The sequence below is a fragment of the Bombus huntii genome, chromosome 10 (genome assembly GCF_024542735.1).
Source record: "Bombus huntii isolate Logan2020A chromosome 10, iyBomHunt1.1, whole genome shotgun sequence".
In the NCBI taxonomy this organism is placed as follows: Eukaryota; Metazoa; Arthropoda; class Insecta; order Hymenoptera; family Apidae; genus Bombus; species Bombus huntii.
Genome location: NC_066247.1, coordinates 6,084,931 through 6,105,776, shown reverse-complemented (window position 1 = coordinate 6,105,776; position 20,846 = coordinate 6,084,931). Strand labels below are relative to the sequence as shown.

At 38.4% G+C, this 20,846-nt stretch overlaps 1 protein-coding gene across 12 annotated transcripts in view; it reads right to left on the bottom strand.

Annotated features, from left to right (window-relative positions):
• Positions 1-7,476: 7,476 nt before the first annotated feature.
• The window catches only part of LOC126870502 (sonic hedgehog protein), a 102,682-nt gene continuing 89,312 nt past the window's right edge, over positions 7,477-20,846 (bottom strand). For all 12 annotated transcript variants that reach the window (XM_050628286.1, XM_050628288.1, XM_050628290.1 and 9 more), the window contains 2 exons: positions 18,119-18,380; positions 7,477-11,353 (listed from right to left, as the gene is read on the bottom strand). In XM_050628286.1, coding sequence (XP_050484243.1) covers positions 10,668-11,353; positions 18,119-18,380 — 948 coding nt within the window. In that variant the 3' untranslated portion in view covers positions 7,477-10,667. The remainder of the gene's footprint in view (positions 11,354-18,118; positions 18,381-20,846) is intronic.

Sequence of the window (20,846 nt, the reverse complement as noted above, 5' to 3'; positions counted from 1 at the left end):
TTTCTGACCCATAGAACAGCTCTTACGTTATAAAATTATTAAAATTATCAAGCTACAATCCTTTCTTAATCTTATAGCTATTTTGCAGAAAACTTCCAAACCAGTCGGTCGGGCAAAACGAATTCTCCAATCCTCTTAAAATAATAAATCTAAAGAAAGTTATCCACGGTGGATATTTCAACATTATGAATACTTTTCCGAATCTACCGATGTTTTCGTCGATTGGCTGATCCATATCAGAGACAAAACATAAAAATTTGCAAGAAACGAGGTGCCTCGTTCTCTCGGATCGTTTACATTTTCATGATAATTTAAACAGCGACGATAGGATCGTTGGAGATACAGATATCTTCAAAACGCTTTGACTCCGACGTGGACCTTCCTTCGTTAACCGAAGCCGAATTTGCTGAATAATATAATATACCCATCCACGAACAGTAAGTAAATATTTAAAGTAATATTAGTTACGTTACATGCTACATTTAACAAGCCGCGAAGAAGCATCGTGGAAGAAACAGCAGAAATAAAATATACCCAGTGCGAGCGGAGCTGAATCTCGTCGAAGATGAAAATGTTTCGACTACGATTTTCTCTAACTTTCGAATCATCGTGAGTTGCTACAGGGTTCTGCGTAAAAGGGTCCGTTTACTCTTAACGTTGATTAATTCTTTTTCTTTTTTTCCCTACTTGCACTCTACGCAATTGCAGCTAGGCGGATGAGGTTTCGGAAGGAAGTGAAGCCTGTTTCGAAGCATACTGATCATCTCGAAGTGTCCGTATTGAGCAGCGATCGCCAGTGGCGTGGCTTCGTCCGGGAAATCGGCGCTTCGCGTTATACCGGCGTACTCCAATCCAGGTGACAGATCGTTCAGTTTGTTCAAAATAATCATGGCGATTTTTATCTCGTTGTCCCTGATGGCGTGTAGATGCGCGTCACTCGGATCGATGTCCGGATGAGTCAGGAGATACTCCACCATTGGCGTGTTCCTGTCACTAACCGCGATGTGAAGCGCAGTGACACCCTGAAAAAAAGGCCATGACCTCTCGTTAGCGAAAAAAAGAAAAAAGAATCTCGTGTTTCGTTCGGGAGAAAGCTCAGAATCATTCGTGACACGTGTACCTTGTTACAGACGTATCTCGTTCATTTTTAGCCTTCGAATTTTTACGTATCTTTCTTTCGGTGTGCAGCAGGTGCGTATAAAGATTTGGAATTGCTTTTTTTTTGTAATCGGTGTTTTTAGTTTTTTTTTTCTTTTTAGGAGATTTTTTAAGGTATGGTATTCGAGGATATTGTATGGTTTGATATGATGCTTTGGGAATTTTTTACGAGATAGTGGGAAAAAAGTCGGAAGAGGTTTGAAATTGTTTTTGTGCCTTTTTCATGTTCGATGTTTCGTGAATGTTTTGACGTGATAACGAAGAAAGAGATACAGTTGTCGTCGAAATGGTCTGCGATTTGTATATTTCATTGCGATACAAATTTTCACATATCTTTCTTTTATTTTTTCTTTTATGAGCTGCATCTGACGCGTCTCCAATTCTGTAATCTGTTACGTTACTTTCGTACGTTGAAGGTTTGCCTGCTTAATATTCACCTGGTTTGCGTTTTACTCGATCTGAGATTCCACCTCGATGACGTCCAATACGCTTTCACTTGGCGTATTTTCCTTGAAAACGGAGGAATGACAAATTTCGACGTTTCGTCTTTACTCGCGTTCGTCAAATTTCATTCACAATTTCATAGGTCAATAACCGTTCCTAATAGAAGATAATCTACCAAACACGTAAAAGAGGAACACAGAAGAAGAATTTTCATAAACCTAAAATAACAGGATTCCCAAGACCCTAAAAGACTCATAAAAACCACATTCCTCTCCCTTTTATCGGTCCAAGTACCATAAATAGACACTTTCCTGCCCTTGGCCGGAATCTAATCGTCAAATTCCAGATGTATTTCATAAAGATCCGCAGTCCAGTCGCAACGCTCTTTAATTTATAATTTATAATTTATAATTTATTATAATCTTTAATTTATAGCCAAGAAGAAGAAAAAGGCATTCGACTAATTTCTATGCACAATCAGAGAAAGAAAATTCACACATTCGTGATTCTATAGCATACATACATTCATTCCTGAAAGATTTCTATAATACAAGCGTTCGAGAATACTCTCGTGAACCATCGTATGTACTGATCTCTCGTTCTCCGTGCTCCCTTACACAATGTCCATAATACTCAACAACAACGACGACGATCGACTTGGTTCTACGACAGAAATGCCCGACCATCGTTTTACGCGTGTCACAAAAAGGCGTTCCACGTATTTCCACGGGAATCACGGAATTCCTGTTCGCTTGTTGGTCCTCGTGAAATCGACTTTCCGACTTCTCTATATCTGCTCCCCTTTTTTCTCTCTCGTTCCCGTATCTTCCTCCTTTTTGCTTCCTGGCCCTCGATATCTTGGCCCTGTCCCTTTTCGTAGGAAGAATGGGACGACGACGTTTGTCGCCCATCTGCGGCGCGTTTAACAGAGGCGGCCACCGACAATGGGCTAACTCCATTGTTGCCGCCGACACACCGGTCACAATATTTCCTGATATCCTGGCTTTTCGGCCGTCTCCCAGGGGACACTGTGAAACCGACACGATCCCGCCTTGTGATATACGCCGCCTCTAGGCCTTTTTCCAAAATCGAGTTCGACACAGCTGCCGATTTTTCACGTCAGAACAAACACGAACGAGTCTCCGCTGTCGAAGCAATTAGGGCACCGACTGTTTTATTCGCAGTATTTGTGGAAGTCGTCGTACGTCAAATAAGGGAATGATAGGGGAAGAGGGAAAATATATAGGTTGATTTTGCGCGGAAAAGGGAATTTATTGCTAACGGAGTGGTTCGATGGCGCGGTTCATTTAAATTTCATGTTTGGCGAATTCTTTTTGTGGGCTTTCGGTGAGGTTCTTTGAGCGAGTGATTTGTTGTTTGGGATTGTTTGGTCGTTTGGTGATGATTAATGGTTGCCAAGTTATGAAGAATTATTGCGAGAAGGATTGCAGGAGGAAGGATCGTGCTTGAGAGAGAAGCAGAGCTTGGGAATGTGCAACGAAACACGTTATTTTCGTATTTTGCTATGAGTAAATGACATTAAGTTTTAGGCTGATCGAAACTCGATTTATTGCGACGTTCTCGTGATAGATCCTGAGTTCTCTCCAGTTTTCTTAATTGAATGGAATTTTTGGATATCAAGCGTCAATTCTCGTTATCATCGAGCGTATCGTCAAATTCTTCACCTTCTTACGTACCTGACTGCTTAACTGTAATTTTGTATATCTCTAACGATATTACGTATCTGCTCCTGCAACGGGATATTCTCATAAACAGAACGTGGAGAATGTCCAATTATTTTAATACGCCGATCAAAATGAAACCTTGATTCTATTATGTATTATGTCGATTTTTCGAAGAACCGATTATTCTGCCGTAATCGTAAATGTCTCGAAAACTATTAAGAATTTGCCCGTATAATATGAAAAACAGAATACCATAACCTACCAACATAGAAAATTTCCTCTTTCACGTCTCTTCTAACAATATCTATCTTCATCTGATTAAAACACCATTCAACTACCGTTCTAGCCTAAAAAAAATACACGAAATAAAGCAACCTTCTCTGCCGCTCAAATTTTCCAGCTGGCCCTGACGTCTTCGCGAATATTATATCGTATGCAAAAAACGAGAGCATCCTCCAAGTTCTTCCCAAAGTGCACGCGCACGCTCACGAGGAAGATGGCTCTCGCGGCGGACACGCGGCGGCAAGGGGATTCCCGGATGGAATTTACAGCGGGACCAGTCATTTGAATAATTTTTATCGGTCCTCGGCTGAAACCATTGTCTTGTAAAGGACGGCCTGAAATATGGCCGTAGATACACGGAGGCAAAGCGGTGCCAGAGCGCTTCTTTCGTTCCGTTTCTCTCGCGCCCTATCCCCTCCCTCTCTTCTCTTCCTTCTTCTTCGGCCTTCTCTTCACTTCTCTCGCCCATCTCTTCCCTCTGTTCTACTCTTTCGTTGTACGGTTTCTTCTTTCTCGCTTTCGGCCGTGGCGGTGTCTTCTCGGCTCAAAGCGAAACGAGGGTTGGGCTTTTTGGGAACCCCGAAGAGAGGAGGACGACACGAACGTTGCCGAAGGAGGGGGTAACATTCCACGGGGGGTACGTGTATCTCGACGGGGTGAAGATCGGAGATAACGAGACCTCGTCTTGCTTTTTCTCATTCGGTTACGGTGCTTCTGCGTAAGAGTTTCGTCGACTCTTCGTTTCCCTCCACTCTTTCTTCTTTTTGCCTTCTCGTTCTTCTCTTTCGTATGCTTCCCTGATAATGTAAAACTTGGCTTTTCCTACCTTCTGTCGTTTCTCGTTCTCTTCCGGATTTCTCGATTCTTCGTTTTTATTCAGCTCTTTCTTCTCTCAGCTTTCTCGCTCTTTTCTTCTGTACCTTGTTTGCTCAGTTTGCTGGTACAAGTCCTGGCTTTTCTCACTTTCCCTCGTTTTTGATTCCGTAGACTTGTCGACTTCTGACTTTCCTCCTTAGTTCGTTGTTCCCTTATTTTCTAGTTCTTTTTCTAGTTTGATCTTGTTGTTTTTGATTCTGTAGTTTGGTCGATTCTAGTCTATCTTCTTTGTTTCCTCGATCTCTTCTTCTTCTTCTTCTGTTGTGTTTCGCCGATACTCTTCCTTTTTACGTTTCCTGGCTTAGATCAGTCTCTTTGGAGTTTCTCTGTTTCTCACCGCATATTATCGATACTTTTCTTTGTCCGTACTGTATTTCTTCTTTCGACTTCATCGCTAGTGAGATCTTGTCTTCTTTTGCTCTCTTCTCCTGTTTTTGTTTCTTCGTCTTCTTTCTCTTCCTCGTTATACATGGCGTTTCTGAAATCGCAACACAATGAAAAAAGGAGCGATTCTTCGCGAGAAAGTAAGCAGAAAGTAAGAATAAAATTTTCTCATACAAAGCTTCGTTTCCGAGAATTGTATTTTACGTTCTCGACTTACTGTTACTCGAAGAATCGTTTCTTCTCCGGTTGTACTACGATCTTGGAAACACCCCCTGTATATTTGCGTCGATCTTCCATTTTATCTTCATCGTTGCTCTTGTCCTCGTTTCTTCGTCCCCCTATTCTTCCTCATTGCGTGTTTCACCGATACTCTTCTGTCCTATCATTTCTTCTTTGATTCTGTCTCGCTTCTACAACTTCATTTCCGCTTTCGTTTCCCCATCCCCTTTTGCATCTGTGATATCCATATTTCTCAGTTCTTGTCTTCTTCGTCGTTGTCTTCTGTTCTCGTTTCTTCATCTCTTTCTCTCTCTTCCTCGTTTCACAATTTTATCGATAGTTTGCTGCGATTTGGACAAAGAGACGGCGTTGCTGTTTGAACTTTTCGGAAAAGGAACGGCCCATCGCGTAAATCATTGGAAATGATCTCGGGAAAAGGGGTCAAGGGGAGCCGTGACACGAAGGAAATAGTCGGCGTGTCCACTTTACCTGCGGCCTTCTGCTGAATCGACACGTAAACGACGGACACCACTTACGGTTATGTTGTGGGAAACCGGCGATAGCAGATAAATCCGGCGATCTTTACGAGCTGCCACGAAAAGGGAAGCTGTTTTTCACCATCTTCCACTATATTTTTGCTACACGTTTTAAAGTGCATGCTTGCAGTTGGTATACGAGAAGAGTCAGTAAACGATCATCGCATCGTGCGTATCATTGGATATCGTCATCGTCGTAATATCATGGAATAATTTTGAAGAAAAATTTGATACTGATCAGATCGATAATTTTCCGATTAATGAGATTCGTATAGTAACTTGATACAGAACGTGGTACAGAGAACTGCAGAGATTCGGGACACTTTGTGAAGAATGTTAAGCGAAGATGGCGCGAAAAATGCGTGTGTTTCAATGTATAATAAATCATATCTCTGTACGATCGCTTAATGTAAGTTTGGAAAGGAAGCTTTAATAACGATTGTAGTGCGAGTTATTTATTGAATTTACGATGAATTATTTCTAGTGTAACCGATAATGTCTCGCACGCAACGATATTACAATCACGTGATACTTGAAAAACTAGTAAATTTACGATCGATCGATAAATTAAAATTAGAAGAGACTCTGCTTAAAGGTAGGTACTAAAGGAATTAAAATACACGGCACCTTCACGACATTTAATAACTCAATCGTTAAGTTCTTCGATAAAGTTGATAAAACGTCGCACTATTAATCTTACCTGAAAGTCAATAGCGTTGATATTGAATTGCGGATTATTTTCAAGAAACTCCCTCACGTCCGGAACATTCCCATGGGCGACCAATTCGAAAAAGTGTTTCTCCAGTTCTTGCAAGTATGAAATCGTCACGGAAGATTCCTGAAACGTCAATGAACCTGTCAGTGGCTCGTTAATGCTACACAATCGTAAGATCCTAAATCGAATTAAACTTGAAGAACGAGCTTTGTTTTATTTAATAAAAAGTACGAAATTTTCTATATTTTGTTAAAGGACGATCGAAAGGTAGATACAATTATTTAAAATAATTAATTATTGTAATAATTGTACGTTAAAGGAGGACCTATAACCTAATATAAAGGGTAGAGTTAATATTTAAAAATACTCACCCTTCGTAAGGTACCTTGATTTACTTCCTGCGACATTCTGAGCACGGATCTACCTTAATTACGTTCGAGAAAACGATGTTCGTCACGTTTTACGTGAAACGAGTTTGATGTAGTTTAGCTTGACGTGTAAATTTCATATAGAAAGAATGAACAAAGCAGCAACGATTCTCTTCGATTCAGACACGATCGCTTCGATCTTCGGCCACTTTTTAAATTATATTTCAACCTCGACCAATGTCTAAGAGGATAAATTAACTATCGCCTTCTTAAACCTGCGTTTGGCTGTAGTTTATCAGACTCGAAAATCTACAAATAAAATAGATATAGTTTAAAGCAATTTTATAAAGCGACGAAACGATCCTCGAACTGTGCCATTATATTTTAATACTGTCGTATTATCTCATCCATATTTAGCAATATCTTTATAATTATAATCGAAACTTAATGCATACGTAGATGTTTCGAACGAAATCAACTTGAATCACAGCAAATCGGAAACAATTCAAGATTGGAATTAGCATTTCGGCGATGCGCAAAGAGATACAGGACTCTGATCCCCTATGAACGTTCGTTCAATTTTCTTTCTACTTTTTACGTTTATATAAAGATCCCTCAAACATTCAGCAATTTAAAATAGAAGAAAATAAATACATATTCCGTATATCTGAAGATCATTTCATTAATGAAATCATATCCCTTCGTTGTTCAATAACTTTATAAAATATCTATCAACAATGAATTCTTAAGAAAGCAAAAAAGAATAAGAAGAAGGTGGAAGACAATGATGGGACATTGGTTTCTGCTGTGTTTAATGATGTAATTCAATCTATCGATGGTGTATATACATAATTTATAATTTGTTTTCGCTACGTACAAATAAAAATAATAATAATAATAATAATAATAATAATAATAATAATAATAATAATAATAATAATAATAATAATAATAATAATAATAATAATAATAATATTAATAATATAATAATATTAATAATATAATAATATAATAATAATAATAATTACTATAATATATAAATTTCTGCAGATAACTTAGGCGTCGATGCAGTAACCTCTCTAGCGTGAGAATGAATCATTCTCAGCCAATTCCGGATAAATCGATGATGTTTGAAAAAATCGAATATGCGATATCTCACGCTACGGATTCCTGTACATCGAGGGGAAGAGAAAATCGTTGTTTCGGGTTTATAGGTGGCGTTAAATGCAGCAATTCTATACGGGATACGATTAAAAAAAAGATCGAGTTGAGGGAAACGCGGCGCTCGCAGAATTCTACAGAAGAAAAAGAAACTGGCGAACAGCGGACTATGTACAATGATTCTTTCCTTTTTCTACGCTTTTCTTCTTTTCTTTGAAGCGTTCCTAATCTGTTCTTCTTCGTCTTCTTCTTCTTCTTCTTCTTCTTCTTCTTCTTCTTCTTCTTCTTCTTCTTCTTCTTCTTCTTCTAGGTCACTTGGGGAAAAGGTAACGGGGACGTAATACTTTTTTTCCGTTTTCTAGTTCTTTCTCTTTTTTTTTTTTTCTAGCTTCTTCTGCTACTTTGCATACGTATACACAGGGCACCAAAAGCGCGAAAAGAAAGCATCGATCGACGAACGAACGTCAACGTTTAGTCTCTATAAATAAATTGTTTCTAACATTAGAATGCCGTATTAGATGAATGAAAGTCGACGCTACTTTCGAGGCAAGAATTGGGGGCGAGAAGCGATTAAAAGGTATAACATGTTGCAACGAACATGAACGTGTCTCTGTGATTTGGCTGAATAATTTCAATCTTTGCCTATAACTCGTTTAGATAGTACGTTTGTAATTTGCATAAGCGGCATTAGAAACATATCGTGAATCGTCTTATTCATCATTTCATTAACAAAATTTCATTATTATTTTCAAAGGATTCGTAGGTAAAAAATCGAGCACTTTATCCGTCTTTACGTGTAATACGTAATATTCTTGGCTTAAGTACGCGTCTAATTAATTTTCGAAATATTCGAAGCACAAAACGGTGCCGAATTTTTAAACAGAATTATGTTATATCATAAATATTCTAAGGCAAATAATGTACATCTTCGTAACTTGATAAATGTTTCACGTAAATATTTTTAGGAATAAATAATCAAGATTGTACTTCTACAATTTTTAATAAAAAAAGTCTTAAAAATTTTGTACATGTAATAATATTTTTTCCGTATGAACTTCCAATTATACTTCCAATTATACTTATACTTCCAATAATCACAAAAAGTAATTACACACACAGACCGAAATGATCCTCTAAAATCCTCCGTTCTTTTTCCAAATATTGAAAAATATTAAAATATTATTAAAACTTTGATCAAGACGTCAAGAAATAAATCACGAACATGATAAAACCTGTTCTGAAAATTTATGGGACGTATACGTATTTTACGAGAACGATAAAACGCAGAACCGTGAACACATAAAAATCAATTATTTCACAGAATACGTGGCACGAATGAACACGAATATTTTATCGCGTATTTCATGAAAAATAACAAAACATATTTTTACATAAGTTCAGCCAAATACTTTTCACTCGCGTCACAAAGTACAAAACGGGGCATACTTCTCAAGTATTCCAAGCATCTCGTCGAACATCGACCCTTTCATCCTAACAAAAGTTCCATAAATAAATTTCAAACACGCACTATGTCCCTTTCGTTCGACTTATCGACGAATTCGTCGCAAAGTTCCATTCTAACCGGGCTTCGTAAAAGATCCATCTCATAATCCGAAAAAACACGATTCGCGCGCAAAAATAAAATTCGTCGAGGAAGAGCGAGAGAGAGAGAGAGACACAGACAGACAGATAGAGACAGAGAGAGAGAGAGAGACAGACAGACAGACAGAAATGAGACAGAGAAAGCCAAAAATGAAGAAAATTACAATAATTATATTATATATTCGTATTATACACACACTATACCAAGAGCACAAGCTTCTTCGCTTCTAAAGCTTCGTTTCAACTCCATCCTCTCGATAATAATACCTAGTATACTACAAGTTAATTCAATGAATGGAGGAGAGGTCACTGGCCAGAACAAATTTCATTTCTGCATGCATCTTCGACTTCGAGCTACGCGCACAGTCCACGCATCGAGTACATTTCTCGATGAAAAATGAATAAAAAAAAGAAGAAATCCGATCCTAGAATAAAAATTCAACAGAAAGAGACAAACGATCGTTTCGTTCGTTTATTCCATTATTAACAACCAGGATCTCTTCTTTTTACGATACAGGAACACGTGCGTGGACCTTTCACGTCGTCCAGTATTCGTCCATTCGTTCGTTTCTATCTTACTTTCATTATCATTTCGGTTCAACTTTGTTTTGAGACACACTGAATTTGTGGCTTCCTTTCGTAACATATGGGGTTGTTTAACTCTCAACTATAGACTAAATGTAAGTTTTCATATCATTACCACAATTTAGCATGCAATTTTAAAAGCTTCAACACTTGATCATCTTCCATTCTAAGAAGCCTCGTCCTTTGTTTTCTAACTAATTCTAATTCAATTCTATTCTAATTCAAAACAGAGAGATTTAATAAATAATCCAAGGGACTATATTGGTACATGGTAATATTAAAAGCACCAACATCTGTGATTAAGGGTTAACACGAGTAGAATCCAAAAAGTACTAGTTTTCTAGCTACGTTATATTTTCGTTTTCTACTTGTTGCAAACTCTCGTATATTCCAAGGAAGAAAGAGGAACAAATTCTTTGGGTTCCAAAACGAAGTAAATCTGCAATTCCATTCCGATTCCACCTCAGTTCTTCCACATCGTTTTCCCCTGTACACGTGCATTCTTGTCAAGAGACCTCGAACGATCTTCCACATCCTTCGAAATCCTCCTTCGCCTGACTCCACGTGGGGCACTCGCGGACGCGTTTCGCAGTCCGTTCGACGAAAAAAGAAAGATAAAAGCCGAGAAGAAATCCTCTCGATCGACCTCGTCTCACTGATACAGTATCCTCGATGGCGTGACGTACGAGGAGATCCAATAGAGGAAGGACGCATATCCAAGTATGCCTTCTTGCCCCGTTCTCGAGTCCTGCCTCGCGTCCGTGTACCTGAGGTCCTCTGCTTCCAGGAGCCTCCTTTCGAAAAATTTTCTCACAGCGCTCCACATTCGGTACGGAAGGAACGCGAAGTGAGCCAGTTCCTGGTTGTCTACGAACGCGTAACAAGAAGCGACCACATCGTCGACTAACACCGTTCCCTCCATCGTTAAAGGAGCATAAATGCCTTCTTCGAGAACCAATCGATTGTCGATTACTTTGTCCCATCGTAGACGATGCTGAACCTCGTTTTCATCGGCTGGGTCTCTTACCAGGATCTTGTCCCCTGGCTGAACTCTGCCAGCGAATACCGTGGATCTGCCTTCGACCGGGACCAGGTGAGCTGGTGTCAGGGTGAGAACTCGACCAGATTCGGTGGTCAATCGGACGAATTGTCGCCTCTCGGCGAATGAACGGTCCAGGAAGGCTATTACTTCGCTGTACACGATGTCACCGTGCGAGTCCAGGGCTGCGATTCGCTCACCAAGTTGCACTTGATCCAGCCGCTTCGAGGAACCGTCCGCCGTTCGCACCAAGCTTCTGCCCGGGAAGCAACCTCCGGATTTCGCCGCTGACGATGATTCTGAAAGAAGAGAGTGGTTGATTAGAAAATGTGAAGTTTTTGGAAAGGTTTCTACCAAGGTTTTTCGCAAAGATTTTTTACTGGTAACATTGTTGGTGTTGATTTATCGTATGCTGTTTGGTTAATGCGATGAATGTAACGAATGAATGATGAATATATTTTTATTATATTTCACCAAAATGGAATTCTACTGTATATCGTTTATTATAGACATAAAAAATAGAAAATTATATTTCTTATGCTTAAAAAATAATGTTCGCGTTTTTCCTCCATGCTTCTCGATTTGGATACTTTCATTTAAAAAGTATAAAATGAGGTACAGTTACGAGAAAAGAGAACAATTTACGATATCATTGTTAAAAGAGAATATTTTAAAAAGTCTTTTATAGTATAAAATATTATATAAAATACTTCTATTTTGGACAATCATTCTTCCTATATTTCGATCTTTTAATCGAATCTCCGTCGCCCGAATAAACTTGCGAGTCCCAATAGAACAGATGAAAGTTGATTCGTTTTTTGGGATGATCGAAAATTGAATTGCGCGAAGGAGATTAACGAAACTGAAGTATCGATTACTGCGATTCTGACGTCGATTTTGGGGTGATTCGATTGTCGAAATAGAAAAACCGAACAACTTCCCATTTGGTCTTCCAGTGAACGTCACGCTGAATTCTAAAGCGCGAATTCGTACGATCATATTTCATTGAAAGAAACGCGAGTTCATAAAATTTCGATGAATTTTCTCTCCTATACAGCAATCGATACGATTACCTTTTATTTGAAAATATATAAACTTAATACGTTCAATGCATCGACATTGATTTTTCTTTAATATTTCTCAACGATCGAGCGTGTATTCTAAAAAAAAAAAAAGAAAGAAAAATTGAAAGCAAAGGAATTTTTCTCAATCTTCCTCCTCGCGGAAGCTAGAGACCATAAAAAATCTTCTCGTATCGAATGCGTTGATCGTTCAAGTTTCAAATCGTAATAGATGGTACCCTGAATTGCAGCAAAGAATATACACACACGTACAGCTATCAAATCGTAGACTACGAATGCATAAAGATTCCCCCAATTTTCCCTGCGTCTGACGTGAAAAAATATCTTCCCAGTCTACGTGGCTATTAGGGAGAGCGAAAAAAATATCAGAGGAGATGCATCGAATGATACCTCGTGGATAACAAGTCGTATCGACGTTGTCGCGGACAGAAATTTAAATTTAAATGAAGCCTGTCGTCGGTGGGTCGCAACAGCGCGATATAGAGAGCCACGTTCTCAGGGGAAATCGCGATTATTCCCGTCGAACAATCGTTATTACGAGGTACGACGGGGTAGTCGACAAGGGATGATTGCCACGAATTTCTCACGGTTAGCTCGTTACACATGAGGCGTTCTCAACCGTGTTCGATTCGTCTGGTCGACAACGACGACACCGCAGTCCACGGATCCGATTACCTGATCAAACCGGACCGGATCCCTTCCGGTTCGAGGCCTTCAACCACCGATGAATTCCGACGTTTCGCGGTGGAAAATCGCCATCATGTCAGAGAACGTCGTTGCGTTTCGTTAATTCACTGTAAGAGCGACACGAGCAGGGGAATCGAACTTTCTGAGAAACCAGTCTCGAACAGGATATGTGAAGATGGAAATTATTTGGAGGCGTTAAACGGTTCGAAATTGAGGATTCAGGTAATCGGTAAAAACGTCGAAGTGGAAAATATAGAGCTAATAGAAAGTTTGAAGTTGAGAACGAAGAGTTGGTAGAAAGTGTGAAGTTGAGAATGAGGAATCGGTAGAAAGTCTGAAGTTGAACATGAAGAGTATGGTAAAGAACTTGAAGCTGGAAATGTGAAGTTAGCGAAGCTACAGCTGGCCGATCATCCTCTTCAGCAATTAAAAAGCTGGTTTTCATTTATAACTCAAGTGATAGTCGTCAGATTTTGTGCATATGTGTATGTGTCTGACTACTCTGTTTAACGAACGAACCATCTTTAGCTATGTTTCAAGGTTTTTCATCTTATTTGACTTGACGATGTTGGCAAACTGTATGTAAAATGTCTTTTTATTAAATACAGAATGCAACAAACGAACTAGAATAACCAGGAATAGGTTGATGAAATATTCAGTAAATGAAATTAAAAACACTGGAGGAGTTGAATCTTCCACAGAAATTTCATTTTTCTTTTATTCTCAGATTTTCTTTATATAGAAGTAAAGCGGAGGATGAATTCGAAAGACGTGGAAGCTTGTTCGTAGAATTATTCGACACGTCGTTGCACAAGTGGGTTGAGCATGGAATTGATTGGAAGAAAGTTTAGGGGAGATCGTGAGAAAGATGGAGAATAGCGATTGCGTGAATTGTCGCCAAGGGATTGGGTAAGCTGATTAACCCTCAGACATCCGATGGGGTGAATATCACGCAGCTAATATTGAGTCAGATACGATAACAAAATCTTTTCCATACTTCAAGTTTTCTTAGATCAACCGATAGTAAAAAACATTGTAGTATAGTTTAAAATCAAGTTTAAAACATTTTGTATGAATTTCCAAGCCATCGTACGTTCCCACAATTACATGTTTTATTAATTTTCTATTGATTCTTCCGTTATAGTTTGACGAAGAATAATTTTCCATAAAAATTAAGCTCTACTACCCACACTGAATGATTTTCCTCGAATTAACCGATTTCTATCTTTTCTTCTCTGTTTCTTCTTTCGATTGATCGAAAGTTCAACCACATCAGACTACAAAATCTAGCAGAGGAGATATTTGGAGAATCTCGTAGAGAATCGTCTCGAGGTAAAATCTGTCGGCAAACCGGGCAAAGGATCTTGGAAGGAAATCGATCGATCGATCGATCTAGGAAGATGGATCAGAGAATGGAGCGAGGGCGTCGAAATCGTGATACGCGTGGCTCGCGTCCACAGACGATACCTGTTTCTCTTAACTGACCGTTCCCTTGGTCTCTCGAATATCGTTCTTTCGGCTCGTATCGATTTCGCAGCGATTGTAACGCTGGAATCTAATTTGAGCCGACAGGCAAGCCTAGATTTATTGACATTTATTTTGAAACTCGAGCCTCGGCCAAACCGACGAAACGAGCCTGCGCCCCCGAATCCTCGTGTTTGGTCCTTTTTAACGTTCCTTTTCTACCCGCGGTGTATGTAGCTTATGAGAAATTTCGTCCAACCATTCTGTGAACGTTTCTCGCTCGTATCGTCGCGTAACGAAAATTGACAACGTTGAATTATGCGATATCTGGCCATTTTATTACCTTTGTCGTACTTATCATCTTTACTTAAGTCTAGTTGCACGCTGTCGATAAAAGAAATTATGTTGGACAACGATGATAGAAAATGAACTGAAATATAAAATGGAAGAGGACCAATCATGTCAACCATGTAAGGCCGGAGAAACAGAAAATGGAAACGCATGTACCAAGCGACTATACAGTGTGTAGAGAAATCAGATCAACCACATTGAGGAATAAGAAATGGACAGAAACAATAAAAACCGCAAAGCGCATATTGAAACTAGCGAACTTCACAAAGGAAAGCACGAAGTCGAGAGATTCTTGCTTGAAAGAATAGAGAAGAGACCAAGAACAACGACGAAAACTGAAATAAAATATCAAAGACTGACAGCATATGCTCGCATACAGCGTTGTAGCATAGAAATATACGTGCAGACGCCTTAGCCGATATGTCTTAGAATAACGAGACGAAATGAACTAGAAGATATAAATATAATAATTTATACGATATAATCTATATGATAAGGATATAGCTAGATATTTTAGATTTCTATAGATTCAGATAGACAATGTAATGAAGACTTAACTGTAAGGAATAGATTGCGATAGAAATAAAATGTATCAAACGTGCACAGGATTGTAATAGGCAGAAGCCTCGATGCTATAAAGAAATACAATACAGTACGATAGAATACAAATTTAGTTTCACATCTCTACTGTATCTTTTTTCATTTTTATTTATTTCTATCACAGTCGAACCTCCGTAACTCGAAAGCTTCTGTAAGACTAGAATTTTCTTCGTTGCTTTCTGCTCCGTTGCGAAAATCTTTGCAAGTGGCAATAAAACTTACTTCAACTCGAATTATTTGCCACATATCCATAGATGCATTCTTTTACCTCTGAAACTCGACTTTCGAATACTCAGAAGACCTCCACGAGTCCAAGTTTATCTCTACAAATCAAAGTTTACCTCTGTAAGTTCCAACTTCTATCGTCAGTGCTTCTTCAACTCGAAGTGTACTTATGCTACGTCCACAAGATGTGAGAAATCGATCATCCTGTATTGTCTCCTTTCTTTTAACTGTTATAGTTGTTCAAGTAACGCAAGACGACGCAGGCCGTTCCTCTGGTTCTTTGCCTTTCGATCACGTGCTTATCCATGGAAGCTAGTCGTTTTTCGTCAGTCGAGCGCGCAATTGCCATCATCCTCCGCGTCTTTTTCTTTTGCCATTCGTTTTGCCCGCGTTAACTTTTGCATACGTGTGCGTTGAACAAAGTTAGTTTCAAGGGGAAGCTTAAAGTACTAACATTTTCTGGAAAAGTGAGCGTAACTGTGTCATTGTACGAAGCTTCCGCGCGTCGAATTTTCGTTTGTGTTAGATCTTTATTTATTTAACTCTTTCCTTGAGCTTCGAATTACCGAGGTTCGACTGTATCGGTTTCTCTTCTTGTTCCTCCATTTCTATCTTGTGTCTTTCCGTTGAGTCACGTCTTTTCACGATTTGTGGATTTATAAATAAATAGAATCAAGTAGAAATATAATTTCTTATGGAATTTAGTTCGTACAGAATAGAATATTCTGTAACACGAATATTCTAAAGAATCGATATTATATGGAATCGCGCTCAATTAGTATTTCGATCGACTATTTTTAATTTCTAATTCCGCGGGGCAATCGTGGTTTAAAGTTTAAAGAGTATATTTAAATACTCAAATATATAATAAGAGTATATTTAAATACAAAGTTTAAACTTTGAAAAATATATATTATGTATATGCTGTATGAATAAGACTGTGAAACACGTAAAAGAATTGTCGCGTTACTCTTTGTTATCCTCGATAGATAGGTCTTGGCATACAAGATATATTTCACTGCCTCTGTCCTCGTAGAATAACTTCTTTCACCGAGTGCGATCATTTTCTACAATACCCTGAAGATCTATACAAGTCGGTAAAACAGATAACTTCCTCTTGGCGGAGAGGCAAATGGCGCAGCAAGTAGATTTTCTTGTAGCAGTGGTGCTCTTCCATAAATAAACCAACCAAGCATCGATCAAAGTAAAAATAAAATTCACTGAAATAGCCATCGATTATCGAAAAGGATTCACGGTGCATTCTGTTGTCATTATCTTATATTTCTTGTCCTATAAATATTTCTTTACAAATTTTTAATAAATCTGTTTGTCCGCAACTGATTCTCTCTTTTTATTTCTGATTCTCTCTTTGCATCGTAAATTGCAAGCTTCGATGTTTCTAGAAATGAATTACTAAACGGTTCCACGATCGTCGAAGATCGTTCGTTCGTTTATTCCATAAAACGCGGCGATATCTGGAGGATCGTAAATTGCGCGCGTGATTTAAAGAGATTTCAGGAGAAATTAGGTGCCGGAAACGATTACAAACGTATAACATGGTTAGGTGACTCGAACATTGGCTCGCCAACGTTATTTCGGCGTGACGAATGAAGTGACCGTGACAAGGCGGAACATCCAAACGCGTGTCTCCACTGGAATGTTGATTGATAGCGATAATACGATTTATCGGGCATCGATAGATAGATCTGGATCTCTTCGAACCAGCGAATAAATTTTTGTTGCATCGTTTCTCGAAAAAAAATATTAGCGAGTAACACTGCAATCTGCAATTTAATTTTACTCATTTACGAACGTAATTTAAAGAAACAGAACTCGAGTAAAAATTTGTTTCATCTACTGAATATTATAACAAGAATATTAAATATTGTATTTAAAAATGTTCGTGTAAATTCCACTGATTCTTAAGTTTCTCTAAATTTCTTTCTAGCGAGATAATAACTACGTATAACGATATTAAAAAATCTAATATTCGAAACGTGGAAATAGAATCGCAAGAGACTATCGACCGACTTGCGCAACGTTGTTGCACCGGTGGTTCTGACAAGGCAAATCGTTTTTGCCTCTGGTAATTGAAATTTACACGGAACTTAATCGAAGCCGCCGAATTAAAGGAGCGTAACGACAAATTACACGAGAGCGTCGACTGCAGCTTCTCGGCAGGTTGCTTTTATCGATCAATAACTTCCTCTTCATTCTTATCGATAAATACGTACATTTAAAATACTTAGGATATTTCAACGTGAAAAACGTTTTTTCAAACGCGATTTATTTCTTTAAAAGTTAATGGAAATTCAGCAGCGGTGTTCCTAAAATATTTTAAATATTACAAATCTAGAATATATACGAAACCCGATGTAGTTTCATTTTTTTTTTTTTTTTTTTTAAGTAGTTCATTTCTCTAAAAATTACATGAAATCTAAGCACTTTTAAAATATCTAAATTCGAGATGTATATGCAAAAATTCGGTACATCCTACATCAAAGGTAAAAGAAAAAGAAGAAAGAAGAGAAAAGAACTTCCTTTATAATAGATCTAATTAATTAATTTTATGTTTGAAGTAATTTTTCTAGCTGAAAAATGATTTAGTTAACAAGACCATCTAATTGGAGAAAATAATGAATAAAGAATACTAACCAGACTTGACAGAACAGTGAATGTGGGACCTAGACTCGTAGTAGACCCAGTCGAAACCAGCTTCGACAGCGAGTCTCGCCAGCATTCCGTATTTCGAGCGATCCCGATCGCTCGTCGTCACGTCGACGGCACGTCCCTCGTAATGCAGCGAATCCGTCGCGTGTTTTCCCTCCTCGTCCCAACCCTCTGTCACCCTTAACTTCACTCCCGGCCACTGGTTCATTACCGAGATAGCCAGGGTGTTCAGCTTCTCCTTACACCTCTGTAACAAAACGCATCCTCGGGTTACTCGATTGATAATTTACAACATTCAGTAATTTAACCGTAACTGTGGAATGATGGCATTAGGACAACGAATAAAGATATTAGGGAACAGAGAAAGCTAACGAACCAAAAATAATTTAAAGATATCCAACGTAACAAAAATGGAGAAGAAATAATTGACCACTAATTATCGTTAATTTTTTCACGTTGTTCAAGTTACTCTTGACAAGTTATTAACTAACTAAACGACAAATGCGCTTATTTTTCCATGAACCTAATCCTTTCTAGAAATCCAACACAAATTGAATAAATCCAGAGTTCTACTACATTATTGCTTGCACAAGCATAAGAAGTATCGTTAATCTCTATTATTAATAATGGAATTTGAATATTTCTATGAACAATAGAATTCGTATATCTATCGTTTGTCATTTCCACCATCAATAATTGATTAAAGACGGATTTCAGGTTCATAATATTTGGTCGTCCCAAAAGTTTGGGTCTGTTTCAATAGAACGAAATGTATCATACATAATTCAATAAAAAGAATATAAAACAAAAAATGTTGTGCGTCTATTGTTTCCTTATAAAACGAAAGAAACTTTAGGGATAATCTAATATATTAACACAACCGTGGAATAATTTCTTTTCCTCATCGCGGCCAAATTTCCCATCAAAATTACAGAGAAAACCAATGACTCTGAAAATCCTTTGGACCTATCTCGTATTTAAGGCACCCTCTCGCGCGAGACCAATCCCTCGACTTCGTCTTCCATCCGTGAAACGCAAACAACGGCTTTTTTCTCCTCTTTTCATCTCCGTATACAGTGAACCACGCTGGACCCTCCTTTCGAGCTAGTTTTTCCTTCACAGTTCCGCTTAACGCGATTTTCCTTACAGGCGCGTCTGGACGAGGATTTACGCGATTTCACGCGGATGCACGCGGAAAAAGGCGTCGCGCCGCGTGCAACCGCTCGGCCAGGTAAACGAACAGCCCCTGGAACGAGTGTAGAACGGGAAACGAATACATGTGTTGGCCGGACACCAGGATTTTAAGGGTCGTGTCCGTGGCGAATTAGCAGGCAAACAGGAGTATAAATACGATCGGTATCGAGGATCATTCAGTTACGGCGATCCTCTTCTTCTTTTTTTATTCTTCTTTCTTCCTCTCGTTTGCGACTTAAGAGCAGAAGACATTCTTCTCTATGCTTTCTGTATTCTGGTTGTATACCTGAATGACAGGAGGAGAAGCATTGATGGTCAATAGAACGCGCGAGAAAGTGTGCTCGAGGATACCAGTGACTTTAGGTTATGGGAAGCTATGGAGATTCCGGTAAACCCTGTTTAATTCACGTAGCCGACTACAGGGGCTGTTTTCGGTTTATTGTGTGATATAAGTAAGTTATCCGTGGCTCGTATCGAGTACATTAATCAAGAGTTAGGATGTATAAATTTATGCGTTTATGAGAAATTTTGGAAGCTATGGGGGATCCAAGTGAATCTTGTTTAATTTAACAATTCTCGTAGGCAACCACGAGGCTTGTGTCTAGCTTATTTCACATGTAAATTGCACATAAATCAATTATTCATGGCTATGGCGAGTAGATTAATTAAGTGTAAAAGTTTATGCATTTATGAGACATCTGGCAAACTACGGGGATTCGAGAAAATTGTTGTTTAATTTAATAATCTTGGTAGATAACTACAGGTAATATTTTTGGCTTGTTCTATGACATAAGCAAGTCGATAGCTCCAGCGAGTAGTTTAATTAAGAATTAGAGCGCAGAGGTTAAATTCTACAATTGCTGTAGACTCTTTAGTCACTTTATCCATACATTCGAAGATGGTATCCCACTGGGGGTAGCCATCCACATGTTATATTACCATATCACTAAGCTATAATATTTTACCAAATGTCCTACTGGAAAAATTGTAAAATGTAAATAAATAAAAATAAAAAAAAGAAGAAAAAACTTTATCCATATTATTTCTTACTGTACCTAAAGTATTCAATATTTTCTAATTCTTCCATTATTAACTAAAAACTAACATCTCGTAATATGCAATAAGTATAGTCAGACATGTAAACTTTACGGATCTTTCTTCATCTGTGAGAAATTTATAACGTATGTAATACACAAAAATATATAAAACACCCAAAGAAAAGTGCCTTTAATAAACGGAACAAATCTCCGACTGAATTCCATGTCTTGTATTAACACAAATATGAATTTGTTCCTATAGAAATCCGCTGACAACATACTGTTCGTGCGGTATAAAGTTCGAGCTTCTGAATTTTACGACGTTCAATCTCGAATAGTCCTCTCCCTTGCTATATACATCGAAACTTCAAAATCCTGCATCAAACTGTCCCCACGCAAAGATCATTAACCGACAGCAACGAAAGAACTCTTCTCATTGAATCGGTTCCGCCACGGAGAAAAGGATTTAAGGATAGCTATTG